The 26,547-nt window shown below is 33.5% G+C and overlaps 3 protein-coding genes across 5 annotated transcripts; 2 read left to right on the top strand and 1 right to left on the bottom strand.

Moving 5' to 3' along the window:
* The first annotated feature begins 6,611 nt into the window (after positions 1–6,611).
* Positions 6,612–7,049, top strand: LOC130742570 (uncharacterized). The gene has a single exon (XM_057594661.1). The coding sequence runs from the start codon at positions 6,612–6,614 to the stop codon at positions 7,047–7,049; it is 438 nt and encodes a 145-aa protein (XP_057450644.1).
* Positions 7,050–9,803: 2,754 nt separating this feature from the next.
* Positions 9,804–12,842, bottom strand: LOC130748886 (F-box/FBD/LRR-repeat protein At1g51370-like). 3 transcript variants are annotated; one of them, XM_057602137.1, is made up of 5 exons: positions 12,567–12,842; positions 12,069–12,132; positions 10,818–11,970; positions 10,501–10,683; positions 9,804–10,084 (listed from the first exon to the last, which is right to left on the bottom strand). In XM_057602137.1, the coding sequence occupies exons 3-4, from the start codon at positions 11,964–11,966 to the stop codon at positions 10,504–10,506; spliced, it is 1,329 nt and encodes a 442-aa protein (XP_057458120.1). In that variant the 5' UTR covers positions 11,967–11,970; positions 12,069–12,132; positions 12,567–12,842; the 3' UTR covers positions 9,804–10,084; positions 10,501–10,503. The 3 variants fall into 3 exon arrangements, with proteins under 3 accessions (XP_057458120.1, XP_057458119.1, XP_057458118.1); XM_057602136.1 differs by lacking the exon at positions 12,069–12,132 and having other exon boundaries at positions 10,818–11,966; XM_057602135.1 differs by lacking the exon at positions 12,069–12,132.
* Positions 12,843–20,912: 8,070 nt separating this feature from the next.
* On the top strand, positions 20,913–25,807 carry LOC130749665 (beta-fructofuranosidase, cell wall isozyme-like). Its single transcript, XM_057603038.1, has 7 exons — positions 20,913–21,111; positions 21,265–21,273; positions 21,813–22,681; positions 23,276–23,434; positions 23,930–24,165; positions 24,282–24,372; positions 25,443–25,807. Exons 1-7 carry the CDS (start codon positions 20,937–20,939, stop codon positions 25,620–25,622), a joined length of 1,719 nt encoding a protein of 572 aa, XP_057459021.1. The 5' UTR covers positions 20,913–20,936; the 3' UTR covers positions 25,623–25,807.
* The last annotated feature ends 740 nt before the right edge of the window (positions 25,808–26,547 follow it).

The following is a 26,547-nucleotide window of genomic DNA, read 5'->3' on the forward strand; positions in this document are numbered from 1 at the left end:
ATTCTTAACCAATTCCTTAATGAAGTTTATGGATCTACATACATGCAGCATGCTGCTAAACTGCCTAAACACCAAATCGTTAGTGCATGTTTGTATAACAAAATTTATTCTACAGAATCATATTTACATGTTAAAATCAATTATAATCAGTAAAATGAGTGCACTAGCAAAATTGTTGCAATATAATAGTGCATGTTTGTATAGGGCCAATTCAAAAAACCGTGTGTCTTGTTCTTGTCTCAGAAGAATAAGGGAGAAAAGTTAGATATAAAAGGGAAGATCCCAAAGTGACCTAGGGGCTAGGGGAGTACATGGATGGAGTACATGGATTTGAGTTTTGGTTCTCCAACAATATATACACACCTCATTTTTTAAACACTTCATTTCCACCTATTTTTGTTTCTACCTCTCTTCTCTTATCATCTATCACATCTCATACTTTCTCTCTCTTACTTTTTCTTTTCTTCCTATCTCTCACCTCATTCCACCTCTTCCACCTCTTTTTGAGGTGTGTAAGTAACATTTTCCTTTGGCTCTCTGAATGGGTTATGTAAACATAATCTGCCCAAGAGAGGGTAGGGTTGCCTAAATAAATAAAGCATATAAATTGTTAATATAGTGTAACAAGCATACAACTCTCGGAAAGAGGCAGCTAATGCACATAAATGACGCTAACAAGGGAGAAAGCTAGATCTAAAAGTGAAGATCCCAAAATGACCTTGTTGTTGAACCTAAAGATTACAAGAGGTCATATCTCCTTTCATATGGAAGTACATGGATATGGGTCTTGGTTCTCTAAATGACTCATATAAACATAACCCGCACAGAAGAGGATGGGGTCACCTAACTAAATATAGCATATAAGTCGTCAATATAGTGTAATACACATATAACTCGTCGAAAGAGGTGGCTAATGTACATAAATGACGCTGAATCGCCTACGCCTAAAGAAATTGCCTATCTAAAGAAGAAGTCGTGGCTAAGGGCTTGCCCAAGCTAAGTGACTCGCCCTTGGGGGATTCCTCACTCGCCATGTATATAAGAATGTCATCTTGAGGGGAATCGCCTCTCTCGGGTACATCCTAGGCGGGCCTATATTGGAGAAGTATCTGACCAGCCCACCTCTAAAGGTCATGTGTAGTCTCATATAGACAGGCTTGTAGTGGCTTTTACATCAACATAATCAATTTTGAGATTTTCCAACTGAATTTCATAATATTACATACAAATATAAATCACATTATTTTTTCTCCATTTAACCATACATCATTTTAGTAAAATCAATTACATCCATAATCAATTATGTTAGCGTTGATTTTAACACAACTTAATACATGTTTGGATACATCGTGAAATATTACAGTGAGACAAAATTACGGTGAACCAAAGCAACTCTCCTTAATTTTTAGGTTTGTTCAACATAATTTTAATTTCAATGCATACAGACTTGTACTTAACCCTTATCTCTCATATGTTAGTTTAATGGTAAACAAGTTAAACCTCTACAAGTTCGATCCCTAAAAAAAATATTTATTGGAAGAAACAACTACAATTTCTTAAACATCTAGATGTGGAGACACATCAATCAATATATATTAGAAAAGAACAACTTATAGCATGACGTGTCGCTCTCACAGGTCAAGTTAGTGACGTGTCGCTCCCAGATTAATTCTCACCTAATATTTTACATGTAAGCTCTTTCTCCTTGGCCCCACTTGCCACATGTGCCCTGATTTTTCCTTACCTTATTTCTCCTTAAGAAAAAAATACATTTTAAAATTTTAGATTTGATTAGGATTTAAGTTTTTTATTTCTTGATTTTATCTTAATTTATTTTTGATTTATTTTTAGAGTATTAATTAATTTTTATGGTATTTTTATTGAATTTTTGGATTTTTAATTAATTCCGGATTTTATGAGTTTTTATTGTGATTTGCTAGATTTTGATAGTTTTTATCTATTTTTATTTAGTACATTTTTAAATTTTAGATTTGATTAGGATTTATGTTGTTTATTTCATGATTTTATCTTAATATAAAATCTCTAATAAGTGATTTAAATCAATAATACATCACATCAGCAAAAACCCTCTTAAAACTCTGCCTACCTCCACTATCTCCTCCATGGAATTCATCTCCTCCATGCAATTTTCATCTCATCTCTCTACTGAACGGAACCACCCCCACAAAATCGTCTCATCTCTCAACGGAACCACTTTGCCATCGACTTGCAATCGCATCCCTCCGATTTGCTGCCTTAGACTGATTGGGAAGGTTGCAGATGGAGGTTTCAAATTATTTTCTTCCTTTGCTTGCATAATATGTTATGGTTTTTTTCAATTTTATTTTACTTTACCTTTAACTTTCATTCACTCATGTTTGACTTCAAGGTCAATTTCGTTCATCACTTGTCATGCTAATTTCAAATTCTTTTCTTCAGGTTTTTTTTATAGATATTCCACCAAAAGAGATTCTTTGGAAGCCATTGATGGTGAGTCCATTTTATATTCTATATGGAATTTTGCAATATTTTGATTTGTTTTTTATGTTTTATGATTCTCCTTTGTATGTGATTCTATTTTATTCCTTTTTCTTAATTTGCATCTAAAATTTGTGTCCTATGTTATAGGAGGTGAAACATTGATCTGTGTATGTTTTGATTAACCTAATCATTGTCAGTGAAGTGGATTGAGGGAGTGAAAGAATTGAGGGGAGAGAAAGGAGAAGTTGTAGATTTTTTCCTTGCAACTTTTTTATTTGGTAATTTTTTCTTTTTGCCTGCTTCTTGCACCGAGGAAATTAATTATTATTGTTGGTGCTTGCCGTTACAACTACAGAACTACATATCATGGATGAGATTTTACTGCTTATCTTTGTTCGCTCAAGCTATACTATTGAGGTTAGACTTTTAAAACTGGTGCTATCCTTTCTAATATGCTAAACGCCTAAACCAATGTTCTAACAATAAATTGATTTCCTTGGCTTCCCTGGAAACATTTGACATGAATTTATCCGTAGGTACAGAACGACAATGAGGTGCATACCTCTTTCTGACTACACTCTCTGATTCTCTGCTAGCTGAAGATGAAACATGATTGATGACTCAAGATCTTATCTTGCTCTCATTTCAAGTAAGCCACGAAACATGTGAGACCAGTACTCATGAAGGTTTTTCTCAGTCCATTATATGTATATATTCACCAGATAAGAGATAGAGATGTGTGTTTGGTGTTGTACTACTGTGATGCATATGTATATATTCACCAGATAAGAGATAGAGATGTGTATTTGGTGTTGCACTACTGTAATGCATATATAGTTTTACTGACTTAGTTCATCAATTCTACATTTATCTATCATCATTACATATATTAAAAGTCAATTTTTGAAGGCAATATTAGATTTTATAATTAATCATTGTTCTACTATGGTTCAATTAATCAAACTTTAGTGTGATTGGAAGTCTTGCTTGCATGAGTGTGTAATTATCACATTACGATTTAGTATCAGCATATGTTTTTGATTTGGTTATTGTACTTTCAACAACAGTGCTACATAAAGCAAATAGTTGTTTTAGCCGTTCAACAAATATAATGGGTCTAAAATTTTTAGAGGGGTTTTCTTCCATTCATCTTCTTTAGTAGCATGTGATTAGTTTCCCCTTACAAATAGATCTGATTGGTTATGGAAACCACTGGAAGGTCATAGCCAAAAAGTGGCTTCAATTCATTCTTTGGCTTTCATATCTGTCTGCAAATTTGATTGCTAACTTTGCACTATCATAGCTAGATTGATGTTGCACATATTGCTATTATGTTTGGTGGTCTTTAGTCTATCCTACTCTAACATGTCTATCAATCTCACTTCATGAGTTCTTGATTTTCTGTTACTTAGAATGCAGATACGGCTGAAAGCTGCTGATTTGGAAGCAAGTTTCATTTGAATTAGCATGAGTTCATATTAATTCATGTTAAAGTTGGACAACAATCAGGAATAGCACCTAGGATTGTTGCTGATTTGGAAGCAAGTTTCATTTGATTTTTTAATTAGAAATAAATATTTTAATGATTTAAATTCAAAATGTGATGCCTTCTTACTTTATGAAGTGCTTTTTTATGCCAGAGAACAGACTCTGGTTGCAGTGAAAACAAAATTTGCATATGATGTTAGGTACTGTGTGGAATTTGTGAGTGTGTTTGTGGATAATTTATAAGAAAAACGGTGGTGATGGTGAGGTAGAGAAATCTGAGAGAGATTTTGATGTAAATGGAGATTTTTCTTTCTTATGAGATTCAACTTTTAACCCTTATCCACACCATTCGAAATTTCCATTACTATTATTTTTGACACTTATGTCACTGACAAATAATAATTAGGTTATGATGTAATGTATATTCTTTGTAATGGAGAATTAAGTAGTTGTTTTTAAGAGTCTTTTATATATAATTCAGATGCAAACAGTATGCACTCAGCTATCACTTGAGTACTAGAGCAAGTAAAGGGAGCATACTACGACTGCTTTACTATTCTGAATTTTTTTATCGCAGAAATGCTCCGGTAAGTACAACAAACTCAAAAGCAGAATAGCATGATGAAACTACTAGATATTATTAATGAACCAAACCTTTCAGTTCCAAACTGTCAAGACCTTCGCTAGAAATTTGTTCTAAAGTACGCCCATTAGTACTACTATAAGAGCAAAGCAACATGCTTCTTATATTGGGAGATAGACAAAAGCAGAGGTTGCCTTAGTAAGCTTTCTCACCTGGATCAACAGAAAAAGCAACTAAAACTCGATCGATGAAAGTTGGAATGGCAAGGTTTACTCTTAAAGTCTTCGGCAGGAGAAGGATACAAGAGATCGATCTTGAAGCAAGCAAGGTATGGTGGGTGTCATCATATTCATCGATATTACCCACCAGATAGACTTGAGAAAAGACTTTCAGGCATCCTGAGAGTAAGGAGAAGCTGGATCTAAATGTATTAGAAAGAGCCTAAAAGCTTTTATATATAGGAAGAATATTTTACATGAAAATACTTCTACATAAAAATAAATGTTAATAAGATTTCATCGGAATTTTTTTTTGTTATAAGAAAAACATAATATAATATAGTTTGATGTTAATTTTTTACTACATAATAATATAGTCCACTTTAATTTTTTTGTACAAATTATTATAGGAGTTAAATTCTCCTACGGGAAGAAATATATTTTAAAAAGAAAGTACCTTCATTAAGTATTAATTAATGTATCAAATACAATAACAAATTTCGCGGTACATTCTTTTTTTTCTAAGATTAAAATGTGTTCTGAATGCTTTATTGGTGATTCTTCATATCTATAATTTGTGTTATTGTCTTTAGGCTCATGAAGAATGTGAAATGACTTCATGTTGATGTGGGTCAAACTTAGTTTATTTTATTGTGTAAAAAATGAACTCGCATAATCACGTACATAAAGAATCTTTTCTCTTTTTTTCATTGTAGATTAAATCAGCTATTGTTTATTAGTCATCATTAAACCACATCCCCTAATATGTTTTGCATAATTTGAGATTTGGTTAACCAATTTTTTTATTAGTTATTCAATTGTACGAAGTTCAATCTATGCAACAAGGGTTTTAATTTAAGACTTTTTGTCCACTTTGCTCATCATTTCATACTCTTCTATTTCATCAGTTGTTTATTATATTTTTAATGATCAAGGTATTAATTGACCTATCAAATATAATAGATGTATTCCCCGTGCAACGCGCGGGTAAAAAACGTGTTAGAGAAATAAAATAATAAAAAGTCTCTATCTCTCACCCCGCCCATCTTTCTTACTAGTATTACCACCTTATTTTAAACGAGCACAAATATTGTCGACCTTGTCATTTTCATTTCTTAAAGGTCATTATCAATTTCGAAAAACTACTAATTTTATCGATTTCAATAATATCAAATTAAAAGTTTTAAGTAAAACATATATAAAGGCTAATAGTTAAGAGTAGTATTAGACCAAAAGTGTATTTGTTTAATTTAAAAATTGTAAAAAATTGAAAGCATTTTCACTCAATTTATCTATTTAATTCCGTGGGTTTTTGTCTTGTAATTCGTGTTAATGCACATTGAAGATGTTCAAGTGAAAACACAAGCAGAACCAAGTGAGCCTGAGATGAGAATTTGTTATCACTAAATATAAATATAGGCTTTTTCTGCTTGGTGTCTCATGATTAAGCAAAGTTAGTTTGTAGTAGCCTGTTTTTACTGGAAATCACAAATAGATCTGGTGAAAGCTTATAGAATTGAAAAATTAAGTTTCAAATGCATGTCATCAGGCTTCAGACTGCATTTGACATATGTCGGGTCAGGTTATTATGCTTGATTATATTGTATGTAAAATATATGAATGTTTTTAAATATATCACAATTTGATTTATATGAATATTTTAATTTCTACCATTGCAGTATATAATGTGGATAGCAGAACACAATTTCTTTTTTCTGTGTTCAGCTTTCAATTAGGTTGGACTGTCTGCACCTGTTTTTCCTTTAAAAAAATGGTCAATAGAAAAACAATTTTCTTTTGTCATTGTCTTGTTTTATTCTTCAATAATTAAGGTTCTGACAATGGGATCCTGCCCAACCCAAGTCTCCAGCTCATCTGTGTCATTAATAGTATTGGGGTTCTATGGGCACTGTAATGACCCCAATATCCTGCACCTTAAGCTGTTAGCCATCTTTCATGGTTTATCCTTGGCCTGGAACCGTGGTGTGCGTGCTGTGGAGTGCCAATCTGACTCCCTTGATGCTGTCAAATTGGTCTCCTCTGTTCCTCCTTTAAGACATTCCTATGCATCCCTTATATGGGATATTAAGGATCTTCTTAGTCGCTCTTGGCAGGTGGTGGTGTATCATACGCTGAGGAAAGGAAATGCTTGTGCAGACTTCTTAGCGAAGCATGGAGCGGAGCAGGATATGCCTTTAGTGGTTATAGAGCAACCCTTGGAGGGTTTGAGGTTTTTGGTTTTGGCTGATGCCTTGAGAGTCTCCTCTGTGAGGCCTTAGCTGTCTTTTTCTTTATGGAATGTACCAACAAAAAAAAATAGTATTTACTGCATTATCAAAAAAAAAATACTAGTATTTACTGAAAAATGAACCTTTTTTTGGTACTATTTTTTTTTTGGTCAATAGAGTGAATACAATATATAGTTTAGGGTCAACATACACCACATTTTCTGGTCAGTTGGGCTTGGTCAAAATTGTTTCGGACTACTAATTTACTGGGTTAGGCCTTTATAGACTGCTAACCCATTGAGCTATACATAGGCCATTGCCTTTTAAAAAGTGCTCGTTTCCAAAAAAATTGAAGTAAGAAAATAATCTTTTGACTACATCATAAAAAAATACATGTCCCCGAAGGATAACTTAAGTGGTAAAAGTTAGGGACATAAGAGTTGGGTGAGATGAATGGTAAAGAGTTCAAGGTTCGAACCCTGAGAATGACTAATTTACTAACAACTAACATCTACCTATAAAAAAAATAAAAAATACATAAAATAGGAAAAAAAAATAATAAATATTTGTTATTAGTCTTGTTTATTTCTTTCTTTTATGCTTAATATGAAAGAGATATGGTATGACTTTGAAAAAAAAAATTAACTTTTGAAAGATACAACAATGATATATACACCTTATTTTTTAAACACTTCATGTCCACCTATTTTTGTTTATATATCTTTCCATTTATCATCTATCACATCTCATACTTTCTCTCTCTTACTTTTTATTTTCTTCATATCTCTCCTCATTCCACCTCAAAAAGAGGTGTATAACTAACATTATTGGTTAAGGAGAGTTAGTCCATGGATCAATCTGCATATATTGTAATTTATTTTTTTATGTACAAAAATAAAATATTATGATACCAAAATCTATGTCCTCATATTGTCTAAACCATTATCTATCATTCTTGTTGTTTAAAGAAAAATTAAAACTTGAATTTTATCATATAATTAATTTCGTGATAAATCAACTTATACTTTTATGTTTAGAATTTTTTTGAAATAATCTTTCCACAGTGCATGTATACGCAAAATTCTATTATCTCTCCACCAAGAATGATCCCTCAAATGATGTAATGTATTGTAATTTCTACTTCTTCCTTCTTTTCTTCGTCTTTATTGGGTTGAAGTACTCTTATACTTCTTTTCAATATATAAGTCTTGCTTATAAAAAAATGTATTAATCCTGAAATAATTTCTTAGATAGTTATTTATCACATGGCTTGTACACATGTTATTGTCAAATCGTGTGTGTGTTAGTGTAACATTGCAGTCAAGGGAGACAAGCAAATCTGTAGTGTACTACGAGTGACACCCTGACCCAACCGTGTTATGAATGACTGAGGTGGTACCCACTCTACCGTGAAGATAAACACAGTGCACACGATGATGACCACGTGTACGGACACGATGTTACTGTTCCGCCACCTCAATACGCTCACGACCACAATAACAATCCCTCCGTCGCACACTTGTAGACATGATTACAGGCTTTCACACGCTGGATCCCATACAAACGAAAGCGACGTGTCGACGTGGCAAAAGATGACTCGTTATCCCACACAACCAGCTCAAAAACTTTTATGAATTAATTAATTTTTTTTTTGAAAAGTTGCAATATATTTATGTTAAGAAACCAGAAATAAGGGTTCCTTACTTCCTTTATTTCAAAAGTGTCGGTATTTTTTTAAGATATCCCGCGACCGGCAGTTAAGAGATTAATCTTTCGATACTCTGATATTACTTTGAGTGGGTAGACCGCTCACGACATATATTCTCCATCCGCACAACCTAGAGATCAAACTCTAAACTAGATGTTTAAGAAGTTCAATTATTTACCAATTGAGTTATACATTGCAATGATTTTTTTTTAAGTTTAATGAAATTAATTAATTCTAAGGAAATATTTTGAGAAAATAATTTAGTATCCATTAGTTTGAAAGTTAAGTAGAAAATTATCAAAACACGGGTGATTCTTAAATGCAATGTTTGCCTGTTTGGTAAACAGATTGAAACGAGATAGAACAAGACATAAGGGCTTTGTTCCATGGTTGGAACTAGACAGAAAGAGGCATAATGGAACTAGACAGAACGAGGCATAGGTAATGTGCAAGTTTGGTTTTTGATACCTTAAAATGTATCTATGTATGCCAAACCTTCTTCAAAGAAATCCTTGTGACCTTATTAGGTTCAGAGTTCCGAGAGTTAGCTCAAATTGTAAGAATTATGAGATATACGACTTGGAAGAATGAAGGGTGAATGAGTCAGAGTTCAAATCCTGGAGAAAGAGCTAGTCAAACATGACTAACAACTAACATTTACCTATAAAAAAAATCAAGTGGCTAAAGAGATGAGATGTTATGAAACAAATTGCTAGTAGGATGTCAATGGAGGTGATGATCGGTGGCCATATGGAAACATAATAAAAGTCATTCAAGCCATAGCATGGGCCAACATAATCGTCTCAGGGTATTACTATTCGTACCACTGTTTTCTCTCACTGCACCAATCACATGCTTCCAAATTATTTTCTAAAAGCCAATCATTTCTGGAAATTAATTTCAGAAAATTATCTTTGGTGGTGCAATGAGTAAAACGGAGGTGCAAACAGAAAACACCCCATGGAAGAAATCAGTTAAACCACTTGGAACGGTTGTTCATCCTTCTACTTCCTGGTATGTAGCTAACAGTCCAAGTAAATGGTAGCCATCTTCTTGCCACCATTCAATTTAAGAAAAACTTAGACCACAAAAAAAAATTCAAAAAGAAATACTTAAACATCTATAACTTCAAATTAATTTTACTGAAAATTTGCACCAAGATAAACAGGATTTTTTCCTCAAAAAGTAATAAAATCTCTATTTCATTGTGGCCTAATTTCTATAACTGGCCAAAGATTGGTGTATATCCCTATAGTTTCCTGTTCAAAATAACAAAGTACTCATCCTTGTTCAGCATGAAAGGACTCAGTGTTGGATTAAACTTCCAAGCAAGCATAAGCCAAAACCTCCTCCTGTGTAGAGTAGTATTCTTCAACATCTAAACAAAAGGGGAAAACTATATTAGGTTTAATGATTACTGATAATGCAGAAGAAAATATAATACCATAGATGCTCATTCAAAACAACCAGAACAGAAATAGAACATAGACATTCAATAATGATATTGGCCTACACCCTAAAAGCAATAATAAATAAAGGTTTAACTGATTTGCACAGGTTTAAATCCTTTTAGTTATCATCTGTCACAATGCTTCAAAGTGTATGTACTATCGTATCATTAAGCTGAGAATTAGCAACTGATTCCAGACTCGATCAATCATTCAACCAATTTTTATTTCAGAGTGATATATGATTAACTACTACGAAGTAAATAAAATAATTATAAAAAATAAGCACCACAAACTTATCATTATTGCAATAAAAGGTAAACAGATGACATGGATCTATCAATACCTTCTAAACTGTGACAATCTCAAAGTCTGCAGCATGCTGAGAGCAACGACGGAAGTATGCAGTTATATGTTCAAGGTTGTTAATGAAGATTTTATATGTTAAACCCACTCCTAAGTTCAGTGACTTCAACTTACTAAGAGACAAACGTTCTTGCTTTAGAATGGCAGCATGTACACAGGTATCCTGTAAACAAAGACATTAGAAACCTTTTAGCATTAAGCCAACCAAACTACACACACAGACACGGTCTCTCCGATACACACACAGACAATGCGCATATAGATAAACACACACAACGACAAAGAATTTCTTTATACCTCAATTGTACGGAAGGATAGTCCAATATCATGATGTCCCCGGCACATATTGATCAAACCATGTGAAGTCTTCACTATATTCTGGAGAGAATTTCCCCATCGATCTTGTAGTTCATAGATATCAATGATCAAGCCATCCAGAGAAGGAATACTAAACTCAAAGAAGGCACGAGGAGTAGAATATAAGTAGCTGAAATTGATCAGCTGTGGTGCATTAACTACTAGTTTGCATTTAAAACGGTTGCACATTAGGGTCAAGTTGCTGAGTCGGGGTGCGGATATCACAAAATCCCTAGGGATCAGCTGCGACTTAAAGCTCATTTCACTCAAGTGTAGATCCTTTAAATTGACACAGTTAACAAATGGGTCCAGAACTTCATTTCCTGTATAACAAAGAGTCAAGCTGTTGAGATGCAAAGTTGTCAATGTTGTAAAACCAAAAAGCTCTGGTAAACTGGCAAGTGAATTTGCATTATCTGCAGTTGCAGGATGCATCGAGAGTTGTTCCGAATGCGGCATTTCCACTGATCTGCAACCATGAGGTGATGAGACATTTGTAGGATGACAACCTTTTAACTCAAGCTTGTTCAAGGATTTGCAATTAAATAAAGACAATGGGAGTTTAACAGGTGGGCTGCCAGAGGTTTTTGCCTTAAGGTTGATTCTGATTTCTTCAACACCATGTAATGCTACATATTCAATAACCTTATCCAATAGATATTGATCTGTAGCATAATCTACCCCAAAGCGGTAGTAAATAAGAACTTTGACGCACGAAGAATCTCGGTGGGATAGTACCCACAACACAAATCTCTTGAATTCAACCAACCGGGGGAAAGACTTGCTGTTGAAGTTTAGACATGGAACTGACATCCAAAGATACCTCCACCGTTTGGATAAAACACATGTTCGAATTGCATCCTTTGTCTCCATAAGCGACAAAATATGAAGGACAACACTCTCAGGTAGATTATCAAATCTGTCCTGGCTTTCTGCTGCTTCACTATTCTCTATATTTTGAGGTGTCGAAGCTTGTAACTTAGACTTCTTCATCGGAGGACCAGATCCCTCAAAACCAGTTTTCAGCATCCCAGTTTCACCGCATTCAATTGAATCGGTGGAGTTGAAGGTGTCACTCATTCCCACCATCTGACTAAATATGAAAACACAAAATACATTAACAAACAAATCAGTATGCAAAGGTAAAAAATGCTATACTTATCCATGTAAGAAACAATTGAAATTTCATACCAGAACACTCAAATAGAGGAACTGGAAATCAATATAAGCTCTAATGTATCTCTTTGAAAACAGCCTGTGATATCAAAAACATGAAAACTGTAACTCCAATCACCACTATTCATTGATTATCGTCCTACTCGTAGAAAAGCTCATCAAGCATCTCCCTACACAGGTTCCAATCCACCTCTAAACTTTAGGATTGAAAATTTCAGCTCAATCCCAATTTTCCTCACCCTATGTTGATACTGGAATTCTAGATGAACAAACAGAACCCCAGAAATCAAAACACACAAAGCCCCAAACTTGACTCCAAATTCACATAAAAAACTAAACCTTGTCCCCAAAATTTCACCCCCAAACCAATATCAAACAATCAAGTTGACAACTTTCCCTATCCAATAATCAAAATCCACAAAAGGGTATACCCAAACGCAATCAAAACGATGAAATAACAATGAAAACAAAAATGGGTAGTTGAAAAACAAAATTGAAAGCTAGAAAACACACCTGGGAAAATTGAAAGGTTTCAGCAGCTTTGAGACACCCTTTTCAGATTCCCTGTGGTGGGAATTGTGGGAAGAGAGTGGAGAGACTCTCTTTTCAGCTTCCAAGAGTCCAATTGCTCAGTGGTTGGAAGCAAGCAATGGCGGCGATTAAAGTGTTTCTTTGAAATTGGGTTTTCTCTCTCTCTCTCTGGTTTTTAAAGCTTTTTTCTTCTTCTCTCCTCCATGCTTGATTCAACCAGGAGGGGAAAGAAAAATGTTTCCAAGCATTGGCATCATTCACCTATTGCTTGTCTTTTATTTTCCCCTTTTCACAAACAACAAAAACTTGAATTATTATTTAGGCAAATGGTTACAAAAATAAAGGTGGGATTTTTATTTTTTTACACTTTGGAATAAAAGGAAAAACTTTTTATAAAGAAGGATAGCATTTAATACATATATTTTAGTATTTAATATTATTTTTATTTATTTACTTTTTTATTGAAATCTAGTATTTAATATTGTTAATATTTATTATTGAATTTATCTACATATTTACGGTGTAAAGAGTTTTACATATACATTCAATCATATCTCTTAATTTTCAATTTTGTATATTAAAAAATTTAAATTTAATTATGACATGTAAAATTGAAGAATTTCAATTTGATAACTATGTAAAATGTTTTTCATTGTCAGTACATACTACATAGTAATTAAACTATAATATTTAATATTATTTTTTATACAATATTTACTATTGGGAATGCAATGAATAACCAATAATTTGGTTTTTATTGAAAATTGCTATTTATTAAATTTTAATTAATCTTTTTAATCAAAAGCAAAAATTATATTAATGAGGATAATATTGTCAATATATATAATAATGTTTGGTACAACATTTATTTCATTGTTCTTCTTTTTTTGTAAAATTATTTTTGTCTTTGCCTCATTTTTGTAATGTAATTTTAGGTATAAATAAATGAGTTTAATTTTAAATTATTTTTGTAGAGTCATTCTCGTTTTTTACTTTTTAGCGAAGCTGATAAGGTAGCACATTTTATGGCTAAGCATTCATCAACTCATTCTGACGTGGCTTGATGATACTCCTCCTTGTATTCAGTCTTTTCTTCTTTCCAGCGTTTTGAAAATCGGATAGGACTGACCGGTTTGACTAGTCCAACCATTAAGGTGAACTATTTACTTATGTGAAAAAATCAGATGATTCTAACACTGGATTGAACCGGTCCAAAACCGATAATCAAGATGTGTTGAAAACGGGTTGAACTAGCCACCATTTTTTTCACTTTTTAATTAAAAAAAATTCAACCATTTATTATTTATTTTTATCATATAAATTATATAAGATGAACAATCTATAATAAATTAAATTAAATTAATCTAATATTCTTAATATCTTATGCAAATATATTTCATATTATAATAATAAATAATAATATTTAATTACTATTAGTTCAACAACGGTTCGACCCGGGTTGTTGCACGTCGAACCGGTATCTCAACCAGTTAAGTGATCGGTCCTATTTTCTAAATATTGGTTCTTTCGAAAATTATGTCGAGAACTACTTAATGTATTTCTCCGGTTGAAGGTCAAAAAAATCATTCAATTAGAACTCATAATTTGCCATGTTTAAACTTGAAAATATTTATAGTTAAAAGCTTCATAAACTTAAAGGTAGCGCAAGGAATGTGAGATCCGACAATATCATGCCATGTACTCGGCTAGGCACTCTCCCGTAATCGCAACCTAAACCCCTTGGTCAATGAATCAAGTGGCGAATCTTTCCCAACCCTCACCAGTCTCTTCGATCATAAGTGGTGTGCTAGTACTTATGGGCATGGGGGTTCGATGTCTATGCTCAAACTGTTTGAGCACCCTCTTATACATTGGTATTGGCCACTGCTCTTCTGGTGTTGAATCCTCAAGCTACGTAGTGATCTGCGCTTTGCACGTAGATGCATTCGGTGGCATGAGTTCTCTACACCCACATGTTTCACAACCCCTTGCGGACGATGAGGCTCCTCTAGTTCTAGCCAAAATATAACTGCAACAAAATAAATAGGATGTAGTTAAAGGACAATTGTGAACAATATATAACCAAACAAAACTCACATAGCTACCAAATTTTAGAACTAGGTATGTATTATAACACTACCGAATTTTAGATATCGGTAATTTACCAAACATAGATACTTTTAAGCTACCATGATTTAGAATACGATAATATTGGGTGAATGGTCACGTTCGTCCCTAAAGTTACAAACGTCGGGCATTTTAGTCCCTATTCTATGGAAATGTCGCTCGTAGTCCCTGATGTTGCAAAACGTCGGTCACGTTAGTCTCTGGGTTCAATTCCGTCAGTGAAAGTTAACGGGAAGGCTGATTTGGCACGTTAGTGCTCCTATGGAATTTCCATGTGGATTTAAATATTGGGAATTATTTTTGAAAAAGTTATAAAACTTCAATTCAATCCCTAGCGAAAATCCCCAAAATAATTTAAAACAAATACTTAAACAAAAAGCAAAATAATTAAAAACAAATCATTAAAAAGTAAAATAATAAAAAAAAACAAAATAACAAAATAACCCTAATTAATCTAAACAAATTACTGAAAAAACAAAAAACATAAAACATCGTACCACCCAGCCCTTCTTCTTCATCTTTATGTTCCTCTTGTTCTTCAACCCTTCTTCTTCAAGAATCCAAACCATTATTCTTCTTCTTCTTTCTCTTCATCACAACAGGTCGTGCCACCACACTTCTCATCTGGATCGCTGACACCTTTTCGATGGCTGGTTCTCGCTCTCGATTCCTTCGTCCACTCTCGATCTGGGTTGAAGATAGCTGGCGGTGGTTGCTTCAGAGGCGAAGAAGGGCTCGAAATTTGGCTTTCTCTCTCGATCTGGGTTTCTCTCGCATGGTTCTCGGCTTCTCCGATCCGTGAGGCTTGAAGGTTGTCTTCTGGTTCTACCATGATTAAATTGGGAACATGAGATTCTAGGTTTCGGTCTTTGAACATTCAGATTCTGGGTTTGGGAAGATGTGATTCTGGGTTTCTTGCTATGGGTTTGGTGCTTGCGATTATGGGTTTCTTGCTCTGGGTGTGGTGCTTGCGATTATGGGTTGGTCTGATGAAGAAGGGGAACAATCACCATGCTGCAGACAAGAACTGGTAAGTGTATGTTTTTGGTATGGGTTTTATGTATGAAGAAGGAGAACAATCATCATGCTGCAGATTCTTGCTAAGTGTATTCTTGTTTAATGTTTCTGGGTCATGAAGAAGGGGAACAAATACACACATAATTGCCGATGGAATATTGAGAAGCTTTAATTTTGGGAAACAAGCAGATGAGGGTGGTTGGATTTGGTGGATTTCTGGGTTTTCGGGTTTTTTATTATGGATCTGATGTTAATCTGGGTCGTGGGTGGTTGATTTTTGTGGGTATGGATAGTTTCTTCTGGGTTCTTAATGATGAAGATGTGAAGATGAAGGTGAAGGCAGATTAGAGATTACTAGTTCAATTTGGATTAAAGCTTTTTTTTTAGAATTAAGATTAAAGTTAAGTAAATTAAGTTTTATTTTGGGGATTTTCGCTAGGGACTGAATTGAAGTTTTATAACTTTTTCAAAAAAAAAATCTCAATATTTAAATCCACGTGGAAATTCTAAAGGAGCACTTAACGTGCCAAATCAGCCTTCCCGTTAACGTTCACGGACGGAATTGAACCCAGAGACTAATGTGACTGACGTTTTGCAACATCAGGGACTACAGATGACATTTTCATAGAATAGGGACTAAAATGCCCGACGTCTGTAACTTTAGAGACGAAAGTGACCATTCACCCCGATAATATTATAATACATGCCAGATTATGAACACGGGTAAAGCTTCAACCACCCCTGCTACCGAGGATTATAACCTAGTATTACCTCAAATGAATTGCATCTAAAATCCTGTACATGATTATCTTCAACCACTATCACACTACCCTCAAACTATCGAATTTTAAAAGCCAATGAAGCTTTGCTCCCATGGCGGAAGCTTCCTTTCATACAACATCAAATAAAGAAATGTAATTCTTTTTTGAAGAGATGGCATAGTGCCATGAGGCTCAAATAAACAAAGATAGGGCCAGACCTGTACAAATTATTTGTTTGGTCAGATCCATTACTTTTATTCTTACTTCATAGATAAAGCCCAATTCTATTTTTCAGAAATACGAACACGGGGCCTTACATGTCTTTTTATCATTCAAAAGCAAAAAAAAAAAAAAAACAAGTGCAAAATAATTTGGGAAGGCCTTAGAATTTAGATGTCTTTTTATCATCACAAGTTGCATTGCTTCTTTCAATTTCTCGTCACATACAGCCCCTTTCGTATTTATGCCTATGCCAAATAACTCAAAATTGCATTTTCCTATTATTTTTTGAATAATGTGAAAAAAAAGGCAAAAAGGGGGGCAAAAAAAATTCATTTTCCCCAATGGGGTAATTTTTGCATGGAGGCGAATTCACCTCACCTGACTTGAATTTTGCTGGATTCACTTCATTTGACTTGAATTCTATAGAATTCGTCTCATTTGAGTTGAATTATGTTTGGTTCGCTTCGGCCAACATGAATTCAGTTTCTGTCCCCGCCCTCCATCAAGTCAGCACAAAACATCACCTCCATCATGCGGTTAAAAATCACCCCATTGAGGTAAATAATTTTTTCCCCTTTTTAGTAATTTTATTTTTATTTTTTTAGCATTATTTAGAAAAAAACCATTATTTTCCATCATGACAAAATGAGTCTTATATATGCTATCAAACAACTTTTTAATCTTGGAAAGAACTCTTTAATTTAAAGTTCCACTCACGAATACTATATTAGAAATTGGGAGGCCTATACTCAACCACAAAAGCTAGCTCAAGAGTTGAGGTTTGCACAACCCTTATAAACACTTGATTGGCCTTATCTCTAGCCAATGTGGGACTTCTAACACACCCCCTCACGTCCAGGATTGAACAGACTGGAACGTGGGAACAATAACGGGTGGCGCAAATATGGGAGGTCTCCACACAACAAATGGATCTAGGATAGGCTCTGATACCATATTAGAAATTGGGAGGCCTATACTCAACCACAAAAGCTAGCTCAAGAGTTGAGGTTTGCACTATCCTTATAAAGGCTATCTATGCTCTATCTCTAGCCAATGTGGGACTACTAACACACCCCCTCACGTCCAGGACCGAACAACCTGGAACGTGAGAACAACAACAACGGGTGCCCCAAACATGAGAGGTCTCCACAACAAACAACAAATGGATCTAGGATAGGCTCTGATACCATATTAGAATTAGGTAGGCCTAACTTAACCACAAAAGCTAGCTCAAGAGTTGAGGTTTGCACAACCCTTATAAACACTTGATTGGCCTTATCTCTAGCCAATGTGGGACTTCTAACATACTACACTACACACTTACGAGAAAATCTCAAACTTCATCCCTGCTTTTAATTAAATGGGATATTCATCGCTTACCTAATGGAAGAACCAAGAACTTGAGTCACAAAACCAGCACATTTGTGGAAAAAATGCATTAGTAGTGTAATTTTCAAACTTATTTACCAATTTAGTGTAAGTTTTAAATTATTTACGGATTTAGTATATATCGTCACTAGCATTAATGATTTCATTAATATTTTTTTTGTTCTTATGAAATCGTCATTGACATTGGAGATACCTCATTTCTTTTTTAATAAAATCGCCACTTGCTGTGGCGATACCATAATTTTTTTTTTGACTCTGTTCGTTAGTGACGGAAAAACGTCCGTCACAAAATCCTTGTATATAATATGTAAAGAAGTCACATACAATATTCCGTCGCTAATACTTTTGCGACGGAATAATTTCTACTCTACTATCCGTCGCTAATTTTGTTTTTATTATTCACTTGGATTTTGTGACGAATATCTTCGTCGCTAAATATTTTGCGACGGATATCTTCTCTCTTCACTTTCCGTCACTAATACCTTTCATATTATATATACTAGGATTTTGTGACGGACGTATTTCCGTCACTAATGAGTAGAGTCACAAAAAAAAAAAATATGGTGTCGCCAATCCTAATGGCGACACTAAAAGAAAATATATATAATATTTCGTTAACGTCAATCGTAATGGCGATACTAGAAAAATATATATGTCGCCAACGGCCCTGGCGATTTCTCTAGAACGTAAAATAAAAAAAAATATATATCGCCAATGCTAGTGGCGATTTACACTAGTTCTGTAAATATTTTAAAAGTTGCAACAGATTGGTAAATAAACTCCAAATTTACACTACCAAGGTAAAAAAGTCCACATTTGTAGGGGCATATTAATTGTAGATAAGCTCAACATATGTTCTGACTTCTGCGTTGGCTACTTGTCAGATTCATCACCATAGTTTTGGGAAATGTCTAACAAGTGATTAGGCACAAGCATTTAGGCCCCGTTTGGATAAACAGCTTAATTAAGCGCTTATAGTCATAAGCGCTTATGACATAAGCACTTATTCATAAGCTATTTTTAAAAATTTATTGAAATAAATTAAAAATAAGCTGTGTATAAGCATAAGCTGTTTTTCATAAGCTATCCTGAGTAGCTTATGAAAATAAGCTGAAAATAGCTTATGGCAGACCATAAGCTGTTTCCATAAGCTCTCCCAAACACTGACATAAGAGCTTATGCTGTCAGATAAGCTCAAATAAGCTCTTCCAAACTGGGCCTTATTCAAAAAGAAGATTTCTACGCGGCTATATGTGTTCATACTCCCTTAATCCTATGATGATACATAAATGATAAATGCAATATGTCGGTTGACTCGGTTCCATACTTTTTGTTTTAAAGTTATGTACACAGAGTATGAAGTCATTTATTGGTGTAAAATTTAACTGAAATACCATCATTTAATCCATATATATTAAAACCCACTCATTAGTAAATAGATAGAAGAATAATAGTTCTTCAATATAAAAGGTGAAGCACGGGACAAAATTTATTATAAATGAAGGTATACAAATAAAAATTGTGAGATAAAATGTCTTGAAATTTTAAAATAAGCATTTTAAAAATGCTAAAACAACAAACATTATTCAACGTATAGACAGTGGATTGATTCATGCATGATGTGTCTAGTAGTTGGACTTCATTTATTTGAGAGTATAAAAAGACTTAAGTCTCATGGTTACTAACTATAGAGATATATACTCCAATTGAGTAATACATATTTTTTTCCACGGGAGGGGTGGTGAATATATAATATTCATGCCTACCGTATCCATTGCCATTCCTAGGCGGAAGTTTATTTTTCCATACGCAAAATTTGAACTCGATACAATATTAAAGTAAATTAAATATGAACCTACAAGTACATATTGGTTCAGTTGGTAATTGATGACAGACTACTTTCTCTTAGAAAATTATGTGTTCGATCCTATAATAAATGTCACGTTGTGTTGGTGAGAAATATGTAAGTACTTTGATAAACAACTTATGATCTCGAATGAATGTCTTAACTCGTGGTATTGACCGACACCAATTCACCAAACTTTTAAACTTTTGAGCTACCACATTTTCTGGATAAGTCCAAATTCATTCTTTTGTGTTTCTTGGACACTAACCGCACACGATTTCAACCGCACTAGCTAGTTGCTAAGTCAAATATCACAAAACTGTTGGATATTTGATTTGTCAATCTCTTGTTACCCCTCTGGCATGATGTGCTACAATATCTAGTATTTGAATCTTTTGATTCCGTGACAAGGTGTATATCTTAAAAGAAAGACTCAATTAATCACTGGTCAAGTTATATATATATATATATATATATAAAGTGGATTTATCATTTATGTAATATTCAAATACACGTGAGCCATTTGCAAACCACCACGGGAACCAGGATGAAAGAAAAAATGAAAAATAAGCATTGCTGTATTTTATTGACTCTGCATCAGAAGGCAGAGAAATAACTCTCTTCAATATTTGACTTATGGAACTATTAATTTGACATGCAAGAGCCATGGAGTATTTATTTTCCTTGATGCTTCTTTCACGTGGTGTTTAAGTTTTCTTTGAAATTAATTTTTTTAACCAATTGACAAATCATTCTTGTCCTTTCCCATCAACAAATTTCCAAACTGGGAAAGTCTTGTTCACAAAAGCTGCATGAAAATGAAGTGATTTACAATTTTCTAGTTGCGTTTATAATTTTTGTTACTGAAAATAAAGTCAAAGGTTGAAATTGAATTAAATTTTAACCAAATGGTATATGATCCGAATCTATAAATACAGTATGGGAGAGCATAAGTTTCACACACCTCACCTCATTCTCTTAAACTCCACCATGACTATCTCTTCAATTTTCTTGGTAGCTCTATTCTCTCTCATTTATGGCAATGCTGTTCTTCCTATTGAAGCTACCCACCATGTTTATAATCTTCAGAGTTTATCTACTTATTCCTCTAAACAACCTTATAGAACTGCTTATCACTTTCAACCTCTCAAGAATTGGATAAATGGTATGTTTTCTACAAACTTGTCTTAAATCTTCTTTCTTACCCTTCTTTTCCTTACTTTCAACAACAGTTGGGAAATGTTTTATACCTCTAACTATTTTCTACTTTGCTTGTTCTTGTCACTTGACATGTTATGCTGAAATGGACAACTTACAGACCCAAATGGTGAGTTAAATTCTCTGTTGCACTCCAATTATGCTCTATATTTCTTTTAAGTTTCCTTCAAACACTCCCTATTTTGCATCCCATCACTTCTTTTACCTTGAGTGTAGTAAAAAAGGTCCAAATTCTTTTTAGCAGGGATAAAGCATGCATGGTACTATTTAGAAGTTTATACCGTTGTGTTTTGTACTTTTCCATACATGAATGTATGTTTGATTCCACGTTTGTGAGTTTTAGAATCAATTTTCATTCACCAGAATCATATTTAGATATTTGGCAATCGAGTTAAAGAGTTGATCTTAGTCCCAAAATCAATTTTGCAAAGAAGCTAGAGAGGGTAGTTATGCAGTGGATATAATCCATTATGAAATTTCATGACTAGATTTAAGAACATTACCTAATAGAAATTAATGTTTTTATAAGCTTATCCAAACATAAACCACTTCACTTTAAACTCACTTTTACTTTAACAAATTTTACTAAAATCTAAAGTCAGACTTTTTATTGGCTAAAAATGATCGTATATGTGTCTTTTTCTGCAGGACCATTGTGGTATGGAGGACTATACCATATGTTTTATCAATACAATCCTAAAGGAGCAGTTTGGGGAAATATTGTCTGGGCCCACTCTGTATCAGAGGATCTTGTGAATTGGAGGCCATTAGATCATGCCATCTCCCCTTCTCAGCCAGCAGATATCAATGGATGTTGGTCAGGTTCAGCAACAATTCTTCCTGGAGGCAAACCAGCCATGTTATACACAGGAATTGACCCCAACAAACACCAAGTTCAAAACTTAGCCATCCCCAAAAACATGTCTGACCCATTACTTAGGGAATGGGTTAAGTCACCAAAAAATCCCTTAATGGCACCTACCATTGCTAACAAGATAAATTCAAGCTCATTTAGAGACCCTACCACTGCTTGGCTAGGAAAAGATGGGTACTGGAGGGTGCTGATTGGAAGCAAAACTAACACAAGGGGTGAGGCAATTATGTACAAGAGCAAAAACTTTGTTAATTGGGTTCAAGCCAAATACCCTCTTCATTCAGCTGAAGGCACTGGAATGTGGGAGTGCCCTGATTTCTATCCAGTGCTGAATAAGATCCCATTTGCCTTTGGTCTTGATACTTCTGTGAATGGTAATGATGTTAGACATGTGCTCAAGGTTAGTTTGGATGATACAAAACATGATCACTATTTGATTGGGAGTTATGACACTGCCAAGGATAACTTCATTCCTGATAAGGGGTTTGAGGATAACAAATCTGTCTTGAGATATGATTATGGGAAATACTATGCCTCAAAAACTTTTTTTGATGATGGAAAGAACAGAAGGATCTTGTTGGGTTGGGTTAATGAATCCTCAAGTGTTGCAGATGATATCAAGAAAGGATGGTCTGGAATCCACGTAAGTTGGACCTATACATATGTTATATTTGATATATCTATTTGTTCATTTTTCAAATGCAACATAATATTTGATAGATATCGGATTTAGATTTCTTGCAATTGAATTTCCTAACTTCCACTGTAGTCTTTCATAATTGTTCAGATTAAAAGAGATGTTTATACACTTGAAACTAGACTTTAAAATCTAGTTTTAATTGTATGGTTAATAGCAGTGAAATTAGAAAAATCTGACTATAGAAAAGTCACATTTATATATAGCACGTTTCATTTTGTGGTGAGAAACCCTCTATAATCAATTCTAGAGAGAAGCTACAAAGTATAGCTATAGCTTCCGTACTTACTGTGTTTTGAATTGTGAGTAACTCCACACATACTATAAATGCTAAGGCACTCAATAATTCAAGAAAGTTAGTTTATTGAGCATGACTTGTGATATGTATGGTTTAATATTTACATAAGTCGGCATAACATAAAGCCATGAAGTGAGACATGCAGGAGCTAGGTTAGGCTCCACATAAATTCATGTTGACCCAATTTTTTTAATATAAAAAAGTGGGGTAACTTTCTTGAATAATTCACCTGTATTTTTCAGACTATTCCAAGGGCTATCTGGCTTCATAAATCAGGAAAACAGTTGGTGCAATGGCCGGTTGTGGAAATTGAGAAACTACGTATGAACCCAGTCTATTGGCCAGCCAAAAAGGTCAAGGGAGGTGAACTGCTTCAAGTTGCTGGTGTTAATGCAGTACAGGTAAGAGTAGTAATATTATTATTAATAGATTGTTTGAATCTTTTGGTTCACATTGCTAAATGCTAATCCACAGAAGCATGTTTTCATCATCAGAGTTTAGCTCATGTTTAGGTGAAATTCAATTCTTACTTTAAAATGCAAAATCACATTGAAGTCAGAGTAAAAACAAAACCAAGAAATTGATTTGAGCATTTCTCACAATATCGACATTTCTCACATCACTTTAAATGCGCTTTTCTTACCTTCTCCAAATTTTTTTATCCATACTCTGCCTTTGCATTCGACTCCTGTTTTAATCCGAATTAATTCTTAAGCGCAGAAGCTAGTTTTAGCTTCTAGCTTCTCTCAAAAATTGATTTTAATTTTAGAATGAATTCAAAAAGATTTTCAATCATCCACAAAATGTCCCTTATATATATAAAATAGGGTTGGTATATGCTTTTTTTTTCTTCCTCTTTTCATATTAATGAATTATTTAATTTATTATTTTGGCAGTCTGATGTTGAAATTTCATTTGAAGTAAATGAGATTGGGAAGGCCGAAGTATTGGACCATTGGATTGATCCCCAAATTCTGTGTAGTAGAAAGGGTGCAGCCGTAAAAGGAGCTGTGGGACCATTTGGTCTGCTGGTGTTTGCTTCACAAGGCTTGAAAGAATACACAGCAGTGTTTTTCAGAATATTCAAATACCAACATCAAAATTTGGTTCTCATGTGTAGTGACCAAAGCAGGTTTGTCCTCTTTAACTATATCCATTTAATTTGTGCCAATTTTCACCAAAATTTGAGATAGATGATGTTTGGTTTGGACTATTCTTTCTCTGATATGGATGCAAATGTAATGACAGGTCTTCTTTGAATAAAGATAACGATATGACCACTTATGGAACTTTTCTAGATGTTGACCCGCTTCATGAGAAGTTGTCACTAAGAACTTTGGTAAGTTATATAACAAGGAAAATGAAAATTCCATTTCATTGGATCAATTTAGTGATCCACCAAAAGTTGCTAATGTTAAAGGTATTAGATGTATACGACAGAAAAAATTATTTAGTTTACATATATATACGTACATGGTTCACCAATCAGTTTTAAAAATTTAAGAGCAAGTTTTGCTAACATAATTTTAGTAAATTATTGTACAAGTTTAAATAATGATGTGACAAGTTTATATATATATATATATATATATATATATATATATATATATATATATATATATATATATATATATATATATATATATGCACACATTATTGTCATTTAGTTTATGTAAAAAAATTATGAAAAACAAATTGATCATTTCAAATTCGGAATTTATAAAGGAGACGTGCACTACTAATTAAACTTTTTTAAGAAAAAATAGTAATCACTATTACTCACATTCACATACATGATACATGTGTGTTTGTCATTATTTTTTTTTAAAAGGTGTTTGTCATTATTATACTTCTAGTATTTTGTTTAAATTTGTATTATGGTATACTACCAAACTATCAATAATAATATATAGCCATTTGTTTAAATTATCTACATTCTCTTTCAATTTTTTTTATCTACATTCACGTGTTTTTTTTTAATTGTAAAACATATGCGTATAATTTGTGATCAAATGACATCATATACACTGTCGATTATTCTCCTCAAGTCCTACCCAGCCAACACTTTTGTTTCTTTACATGAAGTTTTCTGTAGAAATGTTAATATATATCCTATAATTGAATAAATTTCTTATAAATTTTATTAATAAAACTTCCACGGATATTCTAAACTTTTTGGATACGGAATACGGTAATAGTGACAAAACATGAACAGGTCAACAGTGATTGGCTTCTCTTTCCCTAATCCATTTAACCATTTTGGTTATGTGATGCTAAACTATAGTAAACACTCACTTCAAAATAAAATATGTAGATAATTTTATTATATAAATTAATATGAAAATTCGTTTACATTGTTCAATCATTTAATATTTTGACCTGCTAATTCTGAGTTTCTCCTATTCATAGATTGATCACTCAGTAGTAGAGAGTTTTGGTGGAGAAGGAAAGGCATGCATCACAGCCAGAGTTTACCCCACATTAGCAATCAATGATAAGGCAAAGCTATATGCATTCAATTATGGAACTACCGCTGTGAAGATCACAAGATTGAGTGCTTGGAGCATGAAGAAAGCAAAAGACAACTGAAACGAATCAAAACAATAAAGACCAGAAGAAGAAATTGATTTAGTGTTCATGATAATAAATGTTTATGTTCTTTTATTGGTGCCTCATATTTCATTATTGTACTATTAAAACAGGTTTTGTGTGTTATTCATCTCATACAATGTAATGTATGATAAGAAATAGAAGAAAATTATTTTTGTCCACAATTCGTATATAGTAGTATCAACTTTTAGCTATAAAAATGGCAGAGTATGGAGAAATTTAAGAGAGCCAAAATAATATTTTAAAATATAAATTAAGATATATTTCTTTTTAGAAGTTTTATAGTAGAAGCTTATGATATGATAATTTATGACTAATTTCTAATAAGTGCAATTTGAGGGTTTCACACATGCTTCCCCTATCAAAGCTAAGATGCTTATGTTTGATGTCCAAACAAGCTAAAAATGTGAGTTACTTCAAATGCAAAGTTTTGATTCTGCTTCAACCTACTTCACCAAATTGCTGACAATCATTAATGAGATACGTCTTTATCATCAAGATTTGATCATGTGGTCATCACTATAAAAGAAGCGAAGGATCTTGACGCAATACATAGTTGCAGGACTCATTGGAGGTCCATGAACAGAGAATGGATAATCCATGTTCATATATATGAATTAGTATATTGAATTAGTATACATAGTTGCCTCGTGTGTGCATGGTTTCAAGGAAATATATTTTAATTTAAATATTCCATGTTCATATATATGAATTAGTATATTGAATTAGTATACATAGTTGCTTCGTGTGTGCGAAATGATGATCATGTGCCTGATATCTCTAAAGCATTCATTCAAATATCATGATGCACGTATCACAAGTAACAGTTCCATAAAGTTGCTTGCACGAACTTGTTTATCTAGCTAAACTCTAATCAATTTCGACAAATTGCATGATTTCTCCA

This window comes from Lotus japonicus, chromosome 3, assembly GCF_012489685.1.
Source record: "Lotus japonicus ecotype B-129 chromosome 3, LjGifu_v1.2".
NCBI classification, from domain to species: Eukaryota; Viridiplantae; Streptophyta; class Magnoliopsida; order Fabales; family Fabaceae; genus Lotus; species Lotus japonicus.